The sequence below is a fragment of the Mobula hypostoma genome, chromosome X2, assembly GCF_963921235.1.
Source record: "Mobula hypostoma chromosome X2, sMobHyp1.1, whole genome shotgun sequence".
Taxonomy (NCBI): Eukaryota; Metazoa; Chordata; class Chondrichthyes; order Myliobatiformes; family Myliobatidae; genus Mobula; species Mobula hypostoma.
This window is the reverse complement of record NC_086129.1, coordinates 7800841-7818814: the sequence shown is the minus strand read 5'-3', so window position 1 is coordinate 7818814 and position 17974 is coordinate 7800841. Positions and strand designations below refer to the sequence as shown.

General features: G+C 45.5%; 1 protein-coding gene across 1 annotated transcript in view; it reads left to right on the top strand.

Moving 5' to 3' along the window:
• The window catches only part of LOC134340861 (uncharacterized), an 18216-nt gene extending 1736 nt beyond the window's left edge, over nt 1-16480 (top strand). Inside the window, exon 2 of the mRNA XM_063038434.1 lies at nt 16463-16480. Within this exon, the coding sequence (XP_062894504.1) occupies nt 16463-16480 (18 nt within the window). The remainder of the gene's footprint in view (nt 1-16462) is intronic.
• Nucleotides 16481-17974: the final 1494 nt, after the last annotated feature.

Below are 17974 nucleotides of genomic sequence, written 5' to 3'. Positions count from 1 at the left end.
ACGGAATGTAAGGTGTTGTTCTTCCAACCTGAGTGTTCCTCCCCCACGTACCCCATCCGTTATTTGTAATAGTCTGGGTGAGCAGATTAATGGAGCAGGCGATGGCGTAGCAGGCGACGGAGTAGTGGGAGACAGAGTAGAAAGGCTTTGGCTTGAGAGGCTTCGGCATGCAGAGGCTGAGGACGAGCTTGCTCCCAGTGAGGTAAGGCCAGGTAAGTTCCTTTAATTACTCTAATTAACTTAGGAGTAGGTAATGGAGGCAGCAGTTAGGGCAGTCGAGTGCTCCGTTTGCAGTATGCGGGAAGTCAGGGCGAGCACAATTGTCCCTGATGACTACACCTGTAAAAGGTGCATCCAGCTGCAGCTCCTGACAAACCGAGTTGGGGCTGGATGAACTTCGGGTCGTTCATAGTCATAGTCATACTTTATTGATCCCGGGGGAAATTGGTTTTGGTTACAGTTGCACCATAAATAATAAATAGTAATAGAACCATAAATAGTGAAATAGTAAAATGTAAATTATGCCAGTAAGTAAGTCCAGGAGCAGCCTATTGGCTCAGGGTGTCTGACCCTCCAAGGGAGGAGTTGTAAAGTTTGATGGCCACAGGCAGGAATGACTTCCTATGACGCTCTGTGTTGCATCTCAGTGGAATGAGTCTCTGGCTGAATGTACTCCTGTGCCCAACCAGTACATTATGTAGTGGATGGGAGACATTGTCCAAGATGGCATGCAACTTAGAGAGCATCCTCTTTTCAGACACCACCGTCAGAGAGTCCAGTTCCATCCCCACAACATCACTGGCCTTACGAATGAGTTTGTTGATTCTGTTGGTGTGTGCTACCCTCAGCCTGTTGCCCCAGCACGCAACAGCAAACATGATAACACTGGCCACCACAGACTCGTAGAACATCCTCAGCATCATCCGGCAGATGTTAAAGGACCTCAGTCTCCTCAGGAAATAGAGACAGCTCTGACCCTTCTTGTAGACAGCCTCAGTGTTCTTAGACCAGTCCAGTTTATTGTCAATTTGTATCCCCAGGTATTTGTAATCCTCCACCATGTCCACACTGACCCCCTGGATGGAAACAGGGGTCACCGGTACCTTAGCTCTCCTCAGGTCTACCACCAGCTCCTTAGTCTTTTTCACATTAAGCTGCAGATAATTCTGCTCACACCATGTGACAAAGTTTCCTACCGTAGCCCTGTACTCAGCCTCATCTCCCTTGCTGATGCATGAGGCAGAGGTAGAAATAGACAGGAGTTTCAGGGAGATAGTCACCCCTAAAAGTCAGGAGGCAGGTAGCTGGGTGACTGTCAGGAGAGGAAAGGGGAATAGACAGAATGAGCAGAGCACCCCTGTGGCCGTTCCCATCAATAATAAGTATACCGTTTTGGATACTGTTGGTGGGGACGACCTACCAGGAACAAGTTGCAGTGGTCACGTCTCTGGCACCGAGACTGGACCCTCAGCTCAGAAGGGAAGGAGGGAAAAGAGGAGAGCAGTAGTGATAGGGGATTCAATAGTTAGGGGGACAGATAGGAGGTTCTGTGGCAGAGATCGAGAATCCCGGATGGTCTGTTGCCTCCCTGGTGCCAGGGTCCGCGATATCTCGGATCGAGTTCTCGGTATTCTCAGGAAGGAGGGTTAGCAACCAAATGTCGTGGTTCATGTAGGGACCAATGACATGGATAGGAAGAAGGAGGGGGTCCTGCAAAGAGAGTTTAGGGTGTTAGGTGCAAACTTGAAGGACAGGACCTCCAGGGTTGCAATCTCAGGATTGCTACCCGTGCCACGTGCTAGTGAGGCCAGAAATAGGAAGATAATGCAGTTAAATACGTGGCTAAGGAGTTGGTGCAGGAGGGAGGGCTTCATGTTTCTGGACAATTGGGCCTTGTTCCAGGGAAGATGGGACCTGTTTGGACGGGACGGGTTGCACCTGAACTGGAGGGGGACTAACATCCTTGCGGGAAAGATTGCTAGTGCTGTTCTGGGGGGTTTAAACTAGATTTGCAGGGGGAGGGGAACCAGAGTGTTAGAGCAGATAATGAGGTGGAGGAGGATAAAGGTCATGCGGGAACTGCAGGTATAGTACATGGAGTAAAGCCAGATATAACATATAGAGAGGCTTTGAGGAAAGAGAAGCAGAATAAAGGGTGTAAAGGCAGTAAGGTATAAGGGCTGAAATGTGTGTACCTCAATGCAAGAAGCATCAGGAACAAAGGTGATGAACTGAGAGCTTGGATGCATACATGGAATGATGATGTAGTGGCCAGTACAGAGACTTGGCTGGCACCAGGGCAGGAATGGATTCTCAATATTCCTGAATTTCAGTGCTTTAAAAGGGATAGAGAGGGGGGAGAAAGGGGAGAAGGGGTGACATTAGTGGTCAGGGATACTATTACAGCTACAGAAAGGGCGGGTAATGTAGCAGGATCCTCTTTTCAGTCAGTATGGGTAGAAGTCAGGAACAGGAAGGGAGCAGTTACTCTGTTGGGAGTATTCTATAGGCTCCCTGGTAGCAGCAGAGATACCGAGGAGCAGATTGGGAGGCAGATTTTGGAAAGGTGAAAAAATAACAGGGTTGTTATCACGGGTGAATTTAACTCCCCTAATATTGATTGGCACCTGATTAGTTCCAATGGTTTAGACGGGGCAGAGTTTGTTAAGTGTGTCCAGGATGGATTCCTGTCACAATATGTTGACAGGCCGACTAGGGGGAATGCCATACTAGATCTAGTATTAGGTAACGAACCAGGACAGGTCACAGATCTCTCAGTGGGTGAGCATCTGGGGGACAGTGACCACCGCTCCCTGGCCTTTAACATTATCATGGAAAAGGATAGAATCAGAGAGGACAGAAAATTTTTAATTGGAGAAGGGCAAATTATGAGGCTATAAGGCTAGAACTTGCGGGTGTGAATTGGGATGATGTTTTTGCAGGGAAATGTACTATGGACATGTGGTTGATGTTTTGGGATCTCTTGCTGGATGTTAGGGATAAATTTGTCCCGGTGAGGAAGATAAAAAATGGTAGGGTGAAGGAACCATGGGTGACAAGTGAGGTAGAAAATCTAGTCAGGTGGAAGAAGGCAGCATATGTGAGGTTTAGGAAGCAAGGATCAGATGGGTCGATTGAGGAATATAGGGTAGCAAAAAAGGAGCTTTAAAAGGGGCTGAGGAGAGCAAGAAGGGGGCATCAGAAGGCCTTGGCGAGTAGGGTAAAGGAAAACCCCAAGGCATTCTTCAATTATGTGAAGAACAAAATGATGACAGGAGTGAAGGTAGGACCGATTAGAGATAAAGGTGGGAAGATGTGCCTGGAGGCTGTGGAAGTGAGTGAAGTCCTCAATGAATACTTCTCTTCGCTATTCACCAATGAGAGGGAACTTGATGGTGAGGACAATATGAGTGAGATTGATGTTCTGGAGCATGTTGATATTAAGGGAGAGGAGGTGTTGGAATTGTTAAAATACATTGGGACGGATAAGCCCTCGGGGCCTGATGGAATATTCCCCAGGCTGCTCCACGAGGTGAGAGAAGAGATTGCTGAGCCTCTGGCTAGGATCTTCATGTCCTCGTTGTCCACGGAAATGGTACCGGAGGATTGGAGGGAGGCAAATGTTGTCCCCTTGTTCAAAAAAGGTAGTAGGGATAGTCTGGGTAATTATAGACCAGTGAGCCTTACATCTGTGGTGGGAAAGCTGTTGGAAAAGATTCTTAGAGATAGGATCTGTGAGCATTTAGAGAACCATGGTCTGATCAGGGACAGTCAGCATTGCTTTGTGAAGGGCAGATTGTGTCTAACAAGCCTGATAAGAGTTCTTTGAGGAGGTGACTAGGCATATAGATGAGGGTAGTGCAGTGGGTGTGATCTACATGGATTTTAGTAAGGCATTTGACAAGATTCCACATGGTAGGCTTATTCAGAAAGTCAGAAGGCATGGGATCCAGGGAAGTTTGGCCAGGTGGATTCAGAATTGGCTTGCCTGCAGAAAGCAGAGGGTGGTGGTGGAGGGAGTACATTCAGACTGGAGAGTTGTGACTAGTGGTGTCCTACAAGGCTCTGTTCTGGAACCTCTATTTTTCGTGATTTTTATTAACGACCTGGATGTAGGGGTAGAAGGGTGGGTTGGCAAGTTTGCAGACGACACAAAGGTTGGTGGTGTTGTGGATAGTGTAGAAGATTGTTGAAGACTGCAGTGAGACATTGATAGGATGCAGAAGTGGGCTGAGAAGTGGCAGATGGAGTTCAACCCGGAGAACTGTGAGGTGGTACACTTTGGAAGGACAAACTCCAAGGCAGAGTACAAAGTACATGGCAGGATACTTGGTAGTGTGGAGGAGCAGAGGGATCTGGGGGTACATATCTATAGATCCCAGAAAGTTGCCTCACAGGTAGGTAGGGTAGTTAAGAAAGCTTATGGGGTGTTAGCTTTCATAAGTCGAGGGACAGAGTTTAAGAATCACGGGGTAATGATGCAGCTCTATAAAACTCTGGTTAGGCCACACTTGGAGAACTGTGTCCAGTTCTGATCACCTCACTATAGGAAGGATGTGGAAGCATTGGAAAGAGTACAGAGGAGATTTACCAGAATGCTGCCTGGTTTACAGAGTATGCATTATGATCAGAGATTAAGGGAGCTAGGGCTTTACTCTTTGGAGAGAAGGAAGATGAGAGGAGACATGATAGAGGTATACAAGATATTAAGAGGAATAGATAGAGTGGACAGCCAGCGCCTCTTCTCCAGGGCACCACTGCTCAGTACAAGAGGACATGGCTTTAGGGTAAGGGGTGGGAAGTTCAAGGGGGATATTAGAGGAAGGTTTTTTACTCTGAGAGTGGTTGGTGCGTGGAATGCACTGCCTGAGTCAGTGGTGGAGGCAGATACACTGGTGAAGTTTAAGAGACTACTAGACAGGTATATGGAGGAATTTAAGGTGGGGGGGTTATATGGGAGGTAGGGTTTAAGGGTCGGCACAACATTGTGGGCCAAAGGGCCTGTACTGTGCTGCACTATTCTAGTGAATAGAACATAGAACACTATGTAATTAAAAAAAATTGAGTAATATAAAATCCACATTATAATAAGTATTTCTTGAAAGAGTTATAGCACCGTCTATTTTTGCTTCTGTATCTTATCAACACTTTTAAAGTTAGTCAAACCTTATGGCTGTTCTGGAGGGGGTGAGGGCTGTCTTCAGAAAACTCACAGTTTCTTCCTGCTATTCTTCTCTCGCCCTCCTCCTGTCCCCTGCTTTCTCGGTTCTCTTACTGTTTCCCAAGCAGATCGGGATAACTGCTCAGCCAGGGTTTCCCTCGGTTTGACTACACTGACAGGCAGCCCTCTGTTCCTCATGTCTGTAGTCGCCTCTTCCACTGTCTGATACAGTTGCATAGCATCTTCATAAAACACCTGGAGTTTAGCAGGGTACGGAGTTTGGAATCTAATCTTTCCTTGCTTTAATACTCGCTTTCCTGCAGAGTATTCTTTACGTTTCTGCAGGCCCGCCAGAGGGTAATCTTGATCGAAATATATTAATTTCCCATCCAAAAACACCCTCTTCTTACTCCAGGCCCTTCGTAGAATCTCTGCCTTGGTATTGTATCGAATGAATCCAATTACTATTGAGGGTGGCTTATCTTCTCTTGTCTTCAGTAGGCCTCCAGGCGAGCGCACGATGGGCCCTCTCAATTTCAAGCTCCATAGTGGAGGGAATCTTTCCTGCAGCAACTTTCCTACAAAATCCATCATAGACAAACCCTCCACTCCTTTGGGAACGTTGTTTATCCTGATATTTTTCCGTCGTGATCTTCCCTCCTGGTCAATCAGTTTACTTTCTTGTTGATCTAATATTCTTATCAACTTACTTCGTATCCGTTCCAGGTTGTGCACGCGATCTTCCATCTTCTCAATTTGTGTCTCTGCCACCACTATTTTTTGATTGACGTTGGCGAGCTCTGACTTGATATCGTTCAGTTGTTGTTTTATATCTTTTTGGAATCCCCGTATCTCTTCCAGAATTTTTATCATATTTGCTGCTCCGCCTGAACGAGGCCCATCGTCAGCCTCGCTAGCCCGCGTTCAGGTAGGAGAGCCGTGCACTGCCCCCCTCTCGTCCATAGGCTCCGCAGTGATGCTTTTTAAAATCTCCATTCTTTTTCCCCATTCGTGCCCCCCTTATCAATTCAGATGTTTTCGAAAGATCTTATATTTGATGGATTAACGGGGCAATATATGCATTTTTCCGGAGGGGCTGTTGATTTAAGCTGCCATTCTGGACAATGACGTCACCGGGACCGCTGTATGCCTTCTTAACCACAGAGTCAACCTGCGCAGCAGCTCTGAGTGTCCTATGGACTTGGACTCCGAGATCCCCCTGATCCTCCACACTGCCAAGAGTCTTACCATTAATACTATATTCTGCCATCATGTTTGACCTCCCAAAATGAACCACCTCACACTTATCTGGGTTGAACTCCGTCTGCCACTCCTCAACCCAGTTTTGCATCCTATCACTGTAACCTCTGACAGCCCTCCACACTATCCACAACACCCCCCAAACTTTGTGTCATCAGCAAATTCACTAGCCCAATCCTCCACTTCTCCTCCAGGTCATTTATAAAAATCACAAAGAAGGAGTAGGGGTCCCAGAACAGATTCCTGAGGTGCACCACTGGTCACCCACCTCCATGCAGAATGTGACCCGTATATAATTACTCTTTGCCTTCTGTGGGCAAACCAATTCTGGATCCACAAAGCAAGATCCCCTTGGATCCCATGCCTCCTTACTTTCTCAATAAGCCTTGCATGGGGGACCTTGTCAAATGCCTTGCTGAAATCCATATACACTACATCTACTGCTCTATCCTCATCAATGTGTTTAGTCACATCCTCAAAAAACTTCAGTCAGGCTTATAAGGCATGACCTGCCTTTGACAAAGCCATGTTGACTATTCCTAATCATAATATGCCTTTCCAAATGTTCATAAATCCTGCCTCTCAGGATCTTCTCCATCAACTTACCAACCACTAAAGTAAGACTCACTGGTCTATAATTTCCTGGACTATCTCTACTCCCTTTCTTGAATAAGGGAACAACATCTGCAACCCTCCAATCCTCCGGAACATCTCCCGTCCCCATTGATGATGCATAGATGATTGCCAGAGACTCGGAAACCTCCTCCCGTCTCCCACCAACACACATCAAAGTTGCTGGTGAACGTAGCAGGCCAGGCAGCATCTGTAGGAAGAGGTGCAGTCGACGTTTCAGGCCGAGACCCTTTGTCAGGACTAGTGTGGAAGGGTCTGGGATAGGGACACCAAGTACCTCCTCATGTGGAGAGAGTCACTTTCAGAGCTCGCCGGGAGAAGCGGCGAGAGGCAGAGTCAATAAAATGTGAGTACCTGGGATCCTCAGAAGGTCCAAATTGAGAGGCTTGGAAACGAATCCTAAAGCCAACTGGAGTAAGTTGGCGACGGAGGCACGTTCCAAGAAAGGATATATGGCTGTGATAGCGAGTCTGAGTCAAAGTGTGGTCGAAAAGTTGAAGAGCCGAAGAAATTACAGATGGGGAGCAGTGAGAGGTGGTTTCACTGAACTCCCGTCGAAGAGAGGATCTAAACTTCTTCGGTGTAGGCATCACCGGAAGAGGCTTCGCAGTAGTGAATTTAAACGCAAACAACAGGAATTCTGCAGATGCTGGAGATTCAAGCAACACACATCAAAGTTGCTGGTGAACGCAGCAGGCCAGGCAGCATCTGTAGGAAGAGGTGCAGTCGACGTTTCAGGCCGAGACCCTTCGTCAGGACTAGAAGGGTCCTGACGAAGGGTCTCGGCCTGAAACGTCGACTGCACCCGTCTCCCACTGTGGCCTGGGGTATATCACATCTGGTCCAGGTGACTTATTCAACTTGATCCTTTCTAAAAGTTCCAGCACATCCTTTTTCTTCATGTCTACATGCTCAAGCTTACAATTGCCAAGGTCCTTCTCCGTAGTGAATACTGAAGCAAATTATTGATGAAGAACCTCTGCTACCTCCTCCAGTTCCGTACTCTTTCCCACTGTCACACTTGATTGGTCCTATTCTCTCACGTCTTATCCTTTTGCTCGTCACATACTTGTAGAATGCCTTGGGGTTTTCCTTAATCCTGCTCACCAAGGCCTTCTCATGGTTCCTTTTGGCTCCACTAATTTCATTCTTAAATTCCTTCCTGCTAGCCTTGTAATTTTCTAGATCTCTATCATTACCTAGTTTTTTGAACCTTTCGTATAGTTTTTCTTTTCCTCTTGACTAGATTTTCAACAGCATTTGTACACCATGGTTCCTGTACCCTACCATTCTTTCCCTGTCTCAGTGGAATGTACCTATGCAAATATGCAAAGAATACCTATGCAGAATGCCACGCAAACATCTCCTGAACATTTTCCACATTTCTGCCATATATTTCCCTGAGAACATCTGTTCCCAATTTATGCTTCCAAGTTTCTGCCTGATAGCTTCATATTTCCCCTTACTCCAATTAAATGCTTTCTTAACTTGTCTGTTCCTATCCCTCTCCAATGCCATGATAAAGGAGATAGAATTGTGATCACTATCTCCAAAATGCTCTCCCACTGAGAGATCTGACACCTGACCAGGTTCATTTCAGAATACCAGATCAAATACAGCCTCTCTTCTTGTAGGCTTATCTACATACTGTGTCAAGAAACCTTCCTGAACACACCTAACAAACACCACCTCATCTAAACCCCTTGTTCTCGGGAGATGCCAATCAATATTGAGGAAATTAAAATCTCCCACCACAACAACCCTGTTATATTTACAGCTTCCCAGAATCTGTCTCCCTATCGGGTGGTCTATAAAAAACACCCAGTAGAGTTATTGATCCCTTCCTGTTCCTAACTTCCACCCACGTAGACAACCCCTCCATGTCTTCCTCCTTTTCTGCAGCCGTGACACTATCTCTGATCAGCAGTGCCACACCCCCACCTCTTTTGCCTCGCTCCCTGTCCTTTCTGAAATATCTAAAGCCTGGCACTCTAAGTAACCATTCCTGCCCCCAAGCCATCCAAGTCTTTGTAATGGCCACAACATCATAGCTCCAAGTACTGATCCATGCTTTAAGATTATCCGCTTTGTTCATGATACTCCTTGCATTAAAATAGACACATCTCAAACCATCGATCCTAGCGTGTCCCTTCTCTATCACCTGCCTATCCTCCCTCTCACACTTCCTACAAACTTTCTCTATTGCTGAGCCATCCTCCATCTCTTCAGTTCGGTTTCCACCCCCCAGCAATTCTAGCTTAAACTCTCCCCAATAGCCTTAGCAAACCTCCCCGCCAGGATATTGGTCCCCCTGGAATTCAAGTGCAACCCGTCCTTTTTGTTCAGGTCACTCCTGCCCCAAAAGAGACGAGAAATGATCCAGAAATCTGAATCGCTGTCCCCTGCTCCAATCCCTTAGCCACGCATTTATCCTCCACCTCACTCTATTCCTTTACCCACTGTTGCGTGGCACGGGCAGTAATTCCGAGATTACTACCTTTGAGGTTCTGCTTCTCAACTTCCTTCCTTACTCCCTGTAGTCTGTTTTCAGGACCTCCTCCCTTTTCCTACCTATGTCCTTGGTATCAATACGTACCACGACCTCTGGCTGTTCTCCTTCTCACTTCAGGATATTGTGAACGCGATCAGAAACATCCCAGACCCTGGTACCTGGGATGTGGATGTTGTTTATTTGGATTTTCATAAGGCCTTTGACAAATTCGTGATAAGTTTTTAAAAACTAACGGTAAAACTTAAAAAACCATAACAAAGAAAAGTTGAAACATGAAGGTAAGCGAGTCAATAATATAAAAGAGGATACAATAAGTTTATATATATAATAAAAGAGCTGAGAGTGGATATTGGACTGCTGGAAAATTACGCTAGAGTGGTTATAATGGGGGAGAAACTTAAGTATTTTGTGTCTGTCTTTACCGTGGAAGATTCTAGCAGAATGCTAGAAATGCAAGTGTCGGGGTCAGAAGTGAGTGTCATTGTTATTACCAAGAAGGTGCTTGGGAAGCTGAAAGTCTGAAAATAGATAAGTCACCTGGACCAGATGGACTGCACCTCAGGGTTCTGAAAGAGGTAGCTGAAGAGATTGTGGAGGCATTAGTAACCATCTTTCAAAAATCATTAGATTTGAGAATGGTTCTGAAGGACTGTAATTTTGTCAATGTCACACCATTTCTTTGAAGGGCGGGAGGCAGCAGTAGGGAAATATTAGGCCAGTTACCCTGACTTCAGTGCTTGGAAAGGTGTTGGAGTCTATTAGAAGGATGAGGTTTCAGTGTACTTGTAGACATGATAAAACAGGCAAAGTCAGCATGGTTTTTAAAAGGGGAAATCTTGCCTGGAATTCTTTGAGGCACTAACAGGCAGGACAGACAAAAGAGAGTCAGTGGATGTTGTACATTTGGATTTTCAGAAGGCCTTTGACAAGGTGCCACACATGAGGCTGCTTAACAAGATAAGAGCCCATGGTATTACAGGAAAGATTCTAACATGGATAAAACAGTGGCTGATTAGTAAGAGCAATGAGTGGGATTAAAGGGGGCCTTTTCTGGTTGAATGCTGGTTACAGTGTGCCACAGGGGTCAGTGTTGGGACCATTTCTTTTTACGTTATATGTCAATGATTTAAATGATGGAATTAAAGGCTTTGTGGCTGCAGATGATAGGTGGAGAGGCTGGTAGTGTTGAAGAAGCAGGGTGTCTGCAGAAGGACTGACTAGGAGAATGGGTAAAGAAATGGCAGATGAAATATAGTGCAGGAAGCCTATGCTCATGCACTTTGGCAGAAGCAATAAAGGCATGGACTCTTCTAAATGGGGAGAAAATTCAAAATCAGATACCTGTGACCCCTCATACAGGATTCCCTAAAGGTTAACTTGCAGGTTGAGTTGGTGGTAAGGAAGGCAAATGCAATGTCAGCATTCACTAGACAACCGGGTTGGGACAACGTTGGGACACCCTTTGAGAGAAAGGTAGAGCAGTCTGATATGATGTTCTTTGGAAATTAAAGAAGAAAAACTCAGTTTATTAAAGAAGAAAGACGCGTAGCAAGGCAAATATAGCTCCTCCTCGTTTAACGAAGGAGACCTTTGATGACAAAGTTTCTGGTTGATCTGCCACTCTTCAAGCAGTCGCACACATATTCATATACTTCTTTTTGCTCATTATTCAACAGGGTACCCTTTGCCGCATATTCTCGAGTTGATCTTTCCTTTTCTCCTCTGTATCTACCTCTCTCCTCCTTCTCTGCCTGTTTTTGTCATTCTGGAGATGCGCAGCCCTTTCATCCTTCATCTCTTCATCTCTTCTAACATTTGTTCTTTCTCTCTGATCCTGGAGTCATGCGACCCAGGCCTGATCCGATTCTTGTTCTCTCCTCCTTCTGTGCCTATTGTTGTCATTTTGGAGACGAGCACGCCTCTCCTCCTCTATCTCTTCTTCTGCCATCTTTTTTTGTCCTGACTCTTTGATCCTGGAGTCGTGCGGCCCTAGCCTCATCCGATTGTTGTTCTCTCCCTCTCCTTGCCACTTCCTGACAACGTTTGGCATCATCTCTTGACCATAATGTCCCCCTTCTCTTTCCACGCGGCATAATTAGGCTGTCCATTTTTTTTTACCCTAATGCTTGATAGAAGATACAAAGCAGTAACACTAAAGCCTCCAGGATGCTTAATTTTCTTGACAATGTGGTTGGTGTTCTCCTAAATGGATGTGATAGCCTTACCCTTTTGCTGCGGTTAGTGTCGATGCTGTGAGCATCGTGAGGAGCTGCTGAGGCTGGCCGTGCGCATACATCGTGGTGTCGGGTCACAGTTTCCATGGAAGGTGGAATCGGCTCTGTGAGCATTGTGAAGCACTGCTGAAGCTGGCCGTGTACATGCGTCGTGGTTTCCATGAAAGGTGGAATCGGCTCGGGTTGTGGAAAGCGGGGCCTGTTGACTGATGAGTGAGCAATTTTATATGAATGTATAACCCTGAACTTTGCATCCATTCTGTAAGTTAGAGCATTTTAAGTCGATGTAGTCAAAAAAAGTGCCACTGTAGTGCACCGTTTGGGCTAATTGGAGGTCACAAACAGACAATCAGAGCATGAAAATTTTAGTAGCATATGGATTTCAAGAGGACTGGAATACAAAAACAAGGATGTAACGTTGGCCATGTTGGAATAGCAGAGTGGACTCGATGGGCTGAATGGCCAAATTCTACTACTACATCTCATGGCCTTCCTCCAGGTGCATTTTCATCAATTTCTTATTTAACTGCAACATAATGTCCCTCCTGTTATACTTGATGCCTTGACTGATGAAGGCCTACATGCTAAACATTTTCTTTAGCATCCTGCATACATAAAACAAAGTGTTCATTAAGGATCTCCTCTCCCACATTCTACTTCAGTCATATTTCCTCTTCCATCCTTGATCAGTCCTATCCTCACGAGCTGTCCTCCTGTTCTTCATGTAGATGTAAAATGTAATAGGGTTCAGAATCAGGTTTCATATCACTAGCATGTGTATAAAATTTATACATAATATAAAATATACTAGAAAAATTAAGTCAGTCGTGCAAAAAGAGAGGAGAAAATAGTGAGGTAGTGTTCATTGTCCGTTCACTGAGGTGGCATCCATTACTAAAGACTTTTACCATCTGGGTCTTCATCTTGTTACTAACAACAGGGAAGTAGCACAAAAGCCTGAAAAATTCAGGAACAGGATGTTGCCGTGAATTGAGGGACTGAGATATAGAGAAAAGTTGAACTGGTTAGGACTTAATTCCCTGGAGCTTTGGAGATTGAGGGAGATTTGATAGAGATATGTAAAATTATGAAATGCATCATCATCATCATCATCAGGTGCCATGCCCAGTTTGAGCTTTGACTGCCATGGCCCACACACTCTTGTTTCAGGTCAAGTGGATGAATTCATTGGTATTCATTTCCAATTCTCTGGCTGTTGTCTCCATCATCATTTGTCTTTGTCTTCCTCTTGCTTTCTTCCCTTCAATCTTTCCCATAATTACCGTGCATTCTAACTCCTCTTTCCTCATCACATGTCCAATGAAGTCACGTTGCCTTTTCATGTTCTCATACATTATTTCTCTTTTTGTGTTTGCTCTGTTCATGACATCCTTGTTAGATATTCGTTTCGTCCATGATATTCTTTGCATCCTGCTCAAAAACCACATCTCTGCTGCTACAATTCGTTTCCTCATGTTACTTGATATTGTCCAACATTCTGAGCCATATAACATAACTAGATAAATGTAACATTTCAGTACTCTAAGGTGGGTTGTCATGCCTAGTTTAGTATTGGTCAGTATACTCTTCATTTTCGTAAAGGTGTCTTTTCTTCTATTCTTCTTTTGATGTCCAAGTCACATCTGCCATCTGATGTCACCCAGCTTCCTAAGTAGCAAAAGTTCTGTACTTGTTTTATGTCTTCCCCATTTATTCTCAGCCTGCAGATAGGATTTTCCTTCTTTTTCAATATCACCATATATTTTGTCTTTTTGCAATTGATAGATAGACCCATTTTTGCACTTCCGTCAACAATTATATCAATTAAGTTTTGTAGTTCTTCCTCCGTACTTGCAATTAACACAGTGTCATCTACATATCTGAAATTCACTGCCAACTTTGATTCCCAAGATGTCTCTTATTTTTTGTAATATTGTTTCACTGCACACATTAAATAAATCAGAGGAGAAAACACACCCTTGTCTAACGCCTCTCTTGATTTTCGTAAACTGACTCACTTCTCCATCTATTTTTACAGCGGCAGTTTGTTCCCAGTATAGACTTCTGATTAGGCGGAAGTCTTTCAAATCTAGATCTAGAGTTTTCTGTAATATTTCAAATAACTTATTGTGTTTCACTTTATCAAATGCTTTTGTGTAGTCGATAAACCAAACAAACAAATCTTTTTGCACTTGAATAGCTCGTTCTGATAGTATCCTTAACATCAATATTGCGTATCTTGTACCTTTGTCTTTCACAAAACCACATTGTTCTATACCTATTTCAGCTTGTATCTTACTTTTAGCTCTTGTCATCAAAATTCTTAGAAGTATCTTGGTGATATGACTCATTAAACTTATGGTCCTATGTAATTCACATTCTATTGCTCCAGCTTTCTTAGGAAGAGTGATAAATACTGATTTTTTCATCTCTTCTGGTATTATTCCAGTCTCATGAATGTCATTGATTAAATCAGTAAGTTTTTCAATTGCATAATCTTCAAGGGCAATAATTTGTTCTATTACTAATTCATCAGGACCTGCTGTCTTTCCTTTCTTCATCTTATTTATTGCATTACGAACTTCAGATTTAAAAATACTTGGACCTTCAATGTTTTTCTTAATTTCTAGTTTTTCGCCTCGATCGTCTTCAAACAATTCCTGAATATACTCAGTCCATCTGTTCATAATCTCATCTTTTTCCATGATAATGGTACCGTACTTTGCTTTCAAACATCCACATGAAGAACAGAGGAGCTTTCTCCCAGTGATATTCTTCATTTGTTGATGTAACCTTTTTGGATCAGTAATAGGGATTCTTTCTATTTGCTTACATTCCTGGTTTAACCATTCTTCTTTGGCTTTTTGACATAAACTTTTTACTTTTTTATCTAAGGACTTATATACACTCTTGATCTTTTCAATGACTTCAAGCTCCCTAGCCCTGGTCGTCTCATTTTCACTACGGATGTCCAGTACCTACACACCTCCAGCCCCCATCAGCCTTAAAGCTCTCTGCTTCTTTCTGGACACCAGACCCAACCTGTTCCCCTCCACCACCACTCTCCTCCCTCTGGCGGAACTGTTCCTCACCCTCAACAAATTCTCCTTTGGCTCCTCCCACTTCCTTCAAACTAAAAGGTGAAGCCATGAGCCTGCCTTTTCATCGGCTACGTGGAACAGTCTATGTTCCAAGCCTACACTGGTATCACGCCCCAACTCATCCTACACGACATCAATGACTGCATTAATGCTCCTTCCTGCACCAATGCTGAACTCATCCACTTCATCAACTTTGCCTACAACTTCCACCCTGCCCTCAAATTTATCTGGTCCATTTCCTACCCTTCCCTTCCCTTTCTTGATCTCTCCGTCTCTATCTCTGAATAAAGTTTATCTACTGATATCTTTTATAAACCTACTCATTTTCACAGCTACCTGAACTATACCTCTTCCCAGCCTGCCACTTGTAAAAATGCCATCCCCTTCTCTCAATTCCTCTGGCTCTGCCATATCAGCTCTCAGAATGAGGCTTTTCATTCCAGAACGAAGGAGATGTCCTCCTTCTTCAACAAAAGGAGCTTCCCTTCCTCCAACGTCAATGCTGCCTTCACCTCTCTTCCATTTCACGAATGTCTGTTCTCACCCCATCCTCATGCCACCCCACCAGGGATAGTGTTCCTCTTGTCCTCACCTACCATCCCACCAGCCTCCGCGTCCAGCACATACTCTCTGCAACTTCTGTCATCTCCAATGGGATCCCACCACCAAGCACATCTTTCCCTTCCCCCCACTTTCCGCTTTCAGCAGGGATCGCATCCTACATGACTCCCTTGTCCATTTGTCCCTCCCCACCGATCTCCCTCCTGGCACTTACCCTTGCAAGCGGAACAAGTGCCACACTTGCCCCCACACTCTCCCTCACTACCATTCAGGGCCCAAACAGTCCTTCCAGATGAGGCGACACTTCACCTGTGAGTCTGTTGGGGTCGACCACCTGTACATCGGTGAGCCCCAATGTGGACCGGGAGACCGCTTTGCTGAGCATCTACACTCCGTCTGCCTGAAAAAATGGGATCTCCCGGTGGCCACCAATTTCAATTCTACTTCCCATTCCCATTCAGTCACTTCAGTCACGGCCTCCTCTACTGCCACGATGTGGCCACACTCAGGCTGGAGGAGCAACACCTTATATTCCGTCCGGGTAGCCTCCAACCTGATAGAATGAACATTGATTTCTTGAACTTCTGCGAATTCCCCGCCCCCCCCCACCACCCTTCCCCTTCACCGTTTCCCATCCCCATTTCTCTCTCTCACCTCATCTCCTTACCTGCCCATCACCTTCCTCAGGTGCTCCTCTCCCTTCTCTTTCTTCCATGGCCTTCTGTCCTCTCCTATCAGATTCCCCCCTCTCCAGCCTTTTATCTCTTTCACCAATCGACATCCCAGCTCTTTACTTCACCCCCACCCCTTCTATCACCTATCACCTGCCACCTTGTACTTCTTCTTCTCCTCCCCCTACCTTCTTACTCTGACTTCTCATCTCATTCCCAGTCCTGATCAATGCCCTCGGCCCGAAACATGGACTGTTTTAGTTGTTCCTCTCGTGGCGCATTGGGCGGTAACCTTGCCGTTTCTTTCACATCTGTCTGTTTTTTCCCAGGCCATGTCGCCAGCTTGACGCTCAACCCAGCACGGATGGAAGGCGTGCAAGGAGCCGGTCGGACTCGAACCGCCACTCGGCTCGAAGTCTGGTGCGGATGCCACCACACCACCGGCCGGCACAGACGCTGCCTGACGTGCCGAGTTCCTCTAGCATTTTGTGAATGCCACAGAGATTACTATGGCCAGACTGTGTACTCCTCACGCTGAAATGGCTCCCTTCCCTGGCACTGTGGCAACGTTTTCAGATGTTTACAGTAAAATCTGTCCTTTATTTATAGAATAACCTTGTTTACTCCTCCGTCGCTCAATGCAACAGCTTCCCCAGTCTCTCTCCCTGCAGCTGAAGCCCTCGAACAAATCTCCTGCGCACCAACTCTGGGGTTTTGGCGTTCATCTCCAAGCGCAGGATCAGGAGAGGAGGCCAGAACGTTGGCGAATGAGGATGATGCAACCCTTCAACCGATCTTCTGGGGCAAATTCTGTGAAATTCTTGCCCTTGTTTCCTTCTCCAGCTGGGGAAGATCTGTCCCAGCTTGTCCTCCTTCTCCCCACCTCCCCCTCCTTCTTATCCTGGCCTCTTCTCCCTTCCTTTCCAGTCCTGACGAAGGGACTCGGCCGGAAGTGGCAACTCTTTATTTCCCTCCATAGATGCCCCTATCGTTCCCCCGGATGAATCATCCAATTGAGCATGGGGACAGGTTTATTTGTTCAGCCTAAACAGTTGTGAGCCACGGAATACACACTGAGCTCCCTACTCACATGAACACAAAATCTCCCGTTATAACGGGTGCTGCGGTCCCCCACTGGCTTTAACACAAGAGATCTTACTGACGCTGGAAATCCAGAGCAGTGCACACAAAATCCTGGAAGAGCTCAGCAGGTCAGGCAGCATCTGTGGAGAGGATTGAACAGTCGATGTTTTGGGCCGAGGCCCCTTCATCAGGTCTGGAAAGGAAAGGGGGGAATAAGAAGGTGTGGAGGGGAAAGAGTACAAGCTGGAAGGTGATAGGTGAAGCCAGGTGTGTGTGTGTGTGGGGGGTGGCGCAACAGAGGAGGAAATAAAGAGCTAGGAGGTGATAGGTGAAGCCAGGTGTGTGTGTGTGTGGGGGGGGGGGAACGGAGGATGAAATAAAGAGCTGGGAGGTGATAGGTGGGAAAGGTAAAGGGCTGAAGAAAAAGGAATCTGATAGGAGAGGAGAGAGGGCCATGGGAGAAAAGGAAGGAAGAGGGAAACCAGGGGAAGGTGATAGGCAGGTGAGGTGGAGAAAAGATGCCAGAGTGAAGAATTGAAGAAGAGGTAAGGGGGAGGGGAAAAATTACTGGAAGTTAGAGAAAACTAACTTCAGAGGCAGAGGGGAGATCTGATAGAGATGTAGAAGATTATGAGAGGCATGGAGAGTGTAGACAGACAGTATCTTTTTCCCAGGGTTGAAACGTCAAATAGTCATAGTCATAGTCATAGTCACACTTTATTGATCCTGGGGGAAATTGGATTTCGTTACAGTTGCAC